The 5000-nt window shown below is 53.3% G+C and overlaps 1 protein-coding gene across 1 annotated transcript in view; it reads left to right on the forward strand.

The window, feature by feature from the left end:
- Positions 1 to 5000, forward strand: part of LOC135574987 (collagen alpha-1(XIV) chain-like) — a 139931-nt gene that overhangs the window by 7906 nt on the left and 127025 nt on the right. Inside the window, exon 2 of the mRNA XM_065027126.1 lies at positions 2954 to 3093. Within this exon, the coding sequence (XP_064883198.1) occupies positions 2954 to 3093 (140 nt within the window). The remainder of the gene's footprint in view (positions 1 to 2953; positions 3094 to 5000) is intronic.

Here is a 5000-nt window from a genome sequence, read left to right on the forward strand (position 1 = left end):
GCCGTTCCTCACATTCTGAGATACAGGCCAGCTCTAGTCGTTCGCCATTCTGAGGGCCGGCCAGCTCTAGCCGTTCCTCACATTCTGAGAGACCAGGCCATTCTGCTCTAGCTGTTCCTCATATTCTGAGAGACCGGCCAGCTCTAGTCGTTCCTCACATTCTGAGAGACCGGCCAGCTCTAGTCGTTCCTCACATTCTGAGATACAGGCCAGCTCTAGTCTTTCCTCACATTCTGAGAGACCGGCCAGCTCTAGTCGTTCCTTACATTCTGAGATACAGGCCAGCTCTAGCTGTTCCTCACATTCTGAGATACAGGCCAGCTCTAGCTGTTCCTCACATTCTGAGATACAGGCCAGCTCTAGTCGTTCCTCACATTCTGAGATACAGGCCAGCTCTAGTCGTTCCTCACATTCTGAGATACAGGCCAGCTCTAGTCTTTCCTCACATTCTGAGAGACCGGCCAGCTCTAGTCGTTCCTCACATTCTGAGATACAGGCCAGCTCTAGCTGTTCCTCACATTCTGAGATACAGGCCAGCTCTAGTCGTTCCTCACATTCTGTGATACAGGCCAGCTCTAGTCGTTCCTTACATTCTGAGAGACCGGCCAGCTGTAGCCGTTCCTCACATTCTGAGATACAGGCCAGCTCTAGTCGTTCCTCACATTCTGAGATACAGGCCAGCTCTAGCTGTTCCTCACATTCTGAGATACAGGCCAGCTCTAGCCGTTCCTCACATTCTGAGAGACTGCCAGCTCTAGCCTGCCCTCACATTCTGAGATACAGGCCAGCTCTAGCCGTTCCTCACATTCTGAGATACAGGCCAGCTCTAGCCGTTCCTCACATTCTGAGATACAGGCCAGCTCTAGTCGTTCCTCACATTCTGAGAGACCGGCCAGCTCTAGCTGTTCCTCACATTCTGAGATACAGGCCAGCTCTAGCCGTTCCTCACATTCTGAGAGACCGGCCAGCTCTAGTCATTCCTCACATTCTGAGAGACCGGCCAGCTCTAGTCGTTCCTCACATTCTGAGATACAGGCCAGCTCTAGTCGTTCCTAACATTCTGAGAGACCGGCCAGCTCTAGCCGTTCCTCACATTCTGAGATCCAGGCCAGCTCTAGTCGTTCCTTACATTCTGAGAGACCGGCCAGCTCTAGCCGTTCCTTACATTCTGAGAGACCGGCCAGCTCTAGCCGTTCCTTACATTCTGAGATACAGGCCAGCTCTAGCTGTTCCTCACATTCTGAGATACAGGCCAGCTCTAGCCGTTCCTCACATTCTGAGAGACCGGCCATCTCTAGCTGTTCCTCACATTCTGAGAGACCGGCCAGCTCTAGCCGTTCCTCACATTCTGAGAGACCGGCCAGCTCTAGTCGTTCCTTACATTCTGAGATACAGGCCAGCTCTAGTCGTTCCTTACATTCTGAGATACAGACCAGCTCTAGCTGTTCCTCACATTCTGAGAGACCGGCCAGCTCTAGTCGTTCCTCACATTCTGAGATACAGGCCAGCTCTAGTCGTTCCTCACATTCTGAGATACAGGCTTACCAGCTGGCCTGTTGTAATAAGACTGAAGGGTTGAGGCTTACCAGCTGGCCTGTTGTAATGAGACTGAAGGGTTGAGGCTTACCAGCTGGCCTGTTGTAATGAGACTGAAGGGTTGAGGTTTACCAGCTGGCCTGTTGTAATGACCCTGAAGGGTTGAAGTTTACCAGCTGGCCTGTTGTAATGAGACTGAAGGTTTGAGGCTTACCAGCTGGCCTGAAGGGTTGAGGTTTACCAGCTGGCCTGTTGTAATGAGACTGAAGGGTTGAGGCTTACCATCTGGCCTGTTGTAATGAGACTGAAGGGTTGAGGCTTACCAGCTGGCCTGAAGGGTTGAGGTTTACCAGTTGGCCTGTTGTAATGAGACTGAAGGGTTGAGGCTTACCAGCTGGCCTGTTGTAATGAGAATGAAGATATGAGGCTTTCCAGCTGGCCTGTTGTAATGAGACTTAAGATATGAGGCTTACCAGCTGGCCTGTTGTAATGAGACTGAAGGGTCGAGGCTTACCTGCTGGCCTGTTGTAATGAGACTGAAGATATGAGGCTTTCCAGCTGGCCTGTTGTAATGAGACTGAAGGGTTGAGGCTTACCAGCTGGCCTGTTGTAATGAGGCTGAAGATATGAGCCTCTCTAACCTAGTTCCATATCTAATTTCCCTCCTTCCTTCCTTCCCTGCCTCCCTCCCTGCGTCCCTCCCTCCCTGCCTCCTTCCCTCCCTGCATCTCTCCCTCCCTCCCTGCGTCCCTCCCTCCCTGCCTCCTTCCCTCCTTGCATCTCTCCCCTGCCTCCCTGCCTCCCTCCATGCATCTCTCCCTCCCTCACCCCCTGCCTCCCTCACCCCTACCTCCTTCCCTCCTGCATCTCTCCCTCTCTGCGTCCCGGCCTCCTGCCTCCTTCCCTCCTCCCTCCCTCCCTGCCTCCTATCCTCCCTCCCTTCCTCCCTGCGTCCCTGCCTCCCTCCCCTGCCTCCTTCCCTGCCTCCCTCCTGCCTCCTTCCCTCCCTCCCTCCCTGCCTCCTTCCCTGCCTCCTTCCCTCCTCCCTCCCTCCCTCCCTGCGTCCCTGCCTCCCTCCCTGCCTCCTCCCTCCCTCCCTGCCGCCTTCCCTGCCTCCTCCTTCCCTCCCTGCCTGCCTGCCTCCCTACCTCCCTCCCCTGCCTCCCTCCTACCTCCCTACCTCCTCCCTGCCTCCCTACCTCCCTGCCTCCCTCCCTCCCTCCCTGCCTCCTTTCCCTGCCTCCCTCCCTGCCTCCTTCCCCCCCTGCCTCCCTCCCTGCCTCCCTCCCTGCCTCCTTCCCTGCCTCCTTCCCTCCCTCCCTCCTCCCTGCGTCCCTGCCTCCCTCCCTGCCTCCTTCCCTGCCTGCCTGCCTGCCTCCCTACCTCCCTCCCTACCTCCCTCCCTCCCTCCCCCCAGTCTGTAAGGCAGCCAAAGCTGACCTCGTCTTCTTGGTGGACGGGTCTTGGAGCATCGGAGACGACAACTTCCAGAAGATTATCCGCTTCCTGTACAGTACGATGGGATCTCTGGATCTGATTGGTCCTGACGGCACACAGGTAAGACCAATGACAACACCTCCATATTATAGAGTTATGCATTCAGCCAATAAATATCTCACGGAAATAATGAATAAATGAAATGTAACCCAATGCTGTTGAAGGGGAACATTGTCTAACAGTAACCTGATCTCATCCATCTCAGCCACTGATGTTTGAGAAAGCAACATGTCCTATGAGTGGCTGGTCTAGTCCAGTACACACAGGTTAGAGTGAGGTTAGGGTCACAGGTTAGGGTCACAGGTTAGGGTGTGATTAGGGTCACAGGTCAGGGTGAGGTTATGGTTACAGGTTAGAGTGAGGTTATGGTCACAGGTCAGGGTGAGGTTAGGGTCACAGGTTAGAGTGAGGTTAGGGTCACAGGCCAGGGTGAGGTTAGGGTTACAGGTTAGAGTGAGGTTAGGGTCACAGGTCAGGGTGAGGTTAGGGTCACAGGTTAGAGTGAGGTTAGGGGCACAGGTCAGGGTGAGGTTAGGTTTAGATAAAGCCTGTGCTAACATCACCAAACAGAGCCAAATTTAAACCAGGTCTCAAGGGAGAGACCATTATATTGGAATAGACTGGTGACTAGACATTATAAACAGACCCACATCTAAACCAGGTCTCAAGGGAGAGACCATTATGTTGGAATAGACTGGTGTCTAGACATTATAAACAGAGGCCCATAGATTTTCATCAAGCCTTCTCTTTCAGACCGTTCACAGCCCATTACTGAGGAACTGGTAGGTTATTGACACAAGGCTGCATTACTAAAGTCCTCCGTATCCCCTTACTACTGTATTAGGGGCTGATGGGTAATGGATGAATCTGAGCTGAGGTGCAGAGGGTCCTGGCTACAGTAGTTAGGCTCTCAGACAGACAAATAGAAAAACAGACATAAGGATTGTGAGAAGGGAAGCGAGACATTGAGGGAAGAGGAGGGACAGGGATAGATTCCTGAGGGGACATAAGGAGAGTGAGAAGGGAAGCGAGACATTGAGGGAAGAGGAGGGACAGGGATAGATTCCTGAGGGGACATAAGGAGAGTGAGAAGGGAAGCGAGACATTGAGGGAAGAGGAGGGACAGGGATAGATTCCTGAGGAGACATAAGGAGAGTGAGAAGGGAAGCGAGACATTGAGGGAAGAGGAGGGACAGGGATAGATTCCTGAGGGGACATAAGGAGAGTGAGAAGGGAAGCGAGACATTGAGGGAAGAGGAGGGACAGGGATAGATTCCTGAGGCGACATAAGGAGAGTGAGAAGGGAAGCGAGACATTGAGGGAAGAGGAGGGACAGGGATAGATTCCTGAGGGGACATAAGGAGAGTGAGAAGGGAAGCGAGACATTGAGGGAAGAGGAGGGACAGGGATAGATTCCTGAGGAGACATAAGGAGAGTGAGAAGGGAAGCGAGACATTGAGGGAAGAGGAGGGACAGGGATAGATTCCTGAGGAGACATAAGGAGAGTGAGAAGGGAAGCGAGACATTGAGGGAAGAGGAGGGACAGGGATAGATTCCCGAGGAGACATAAGGAGAGTGAGAAGGGAAGCGAGACATTGAGGGAAGAGGAGGGACAGGGATAGATTCCCGAGGAGACATAAGGAGAGTGAGAAGGGAAGCGAGACATTGAGGGAAGAGGAGGGACAGGGATAGATTCCTGAGGAGACATAAGGAGAGTGAGAAGGGAAGCGAGACATTGAGGGAAGAGGAGGGACAGGGATAGATTCCCGTGGAGACATAAGGAGAGTGAGAAGGGAAGCGAGACATTGAGGGAAGAGGAGGGACAGGGATATATTCCTGAGGAGACATAAGGAGAGTGAGAAGGGAAGCGAGACATTGAGGGAAGAGGAGGGACAGGGATAGATTCCTGAGGCGACATAAGGAGAGTGAGAAGGGAAGCGAGACATTGAGGGAAGAGGAGGGACAGG

Source organism: Oncorhynchus nerka, linkage group LG14 (genome assembly GCF_034236695.1).
Source record: "Oncorhynchus nerka isolate Pitt River linkage group LG14, Oner_Uvic_2.0, whole genome shotgun sequence".
In the NCBI taxonomy this organism is placed as follows: Eukaryota; Metazoa; Chordata; class Actinopteri; order Salmoniformes; family Salmonidae; genus Oncorhynchus; species Oncorhynchus nerka.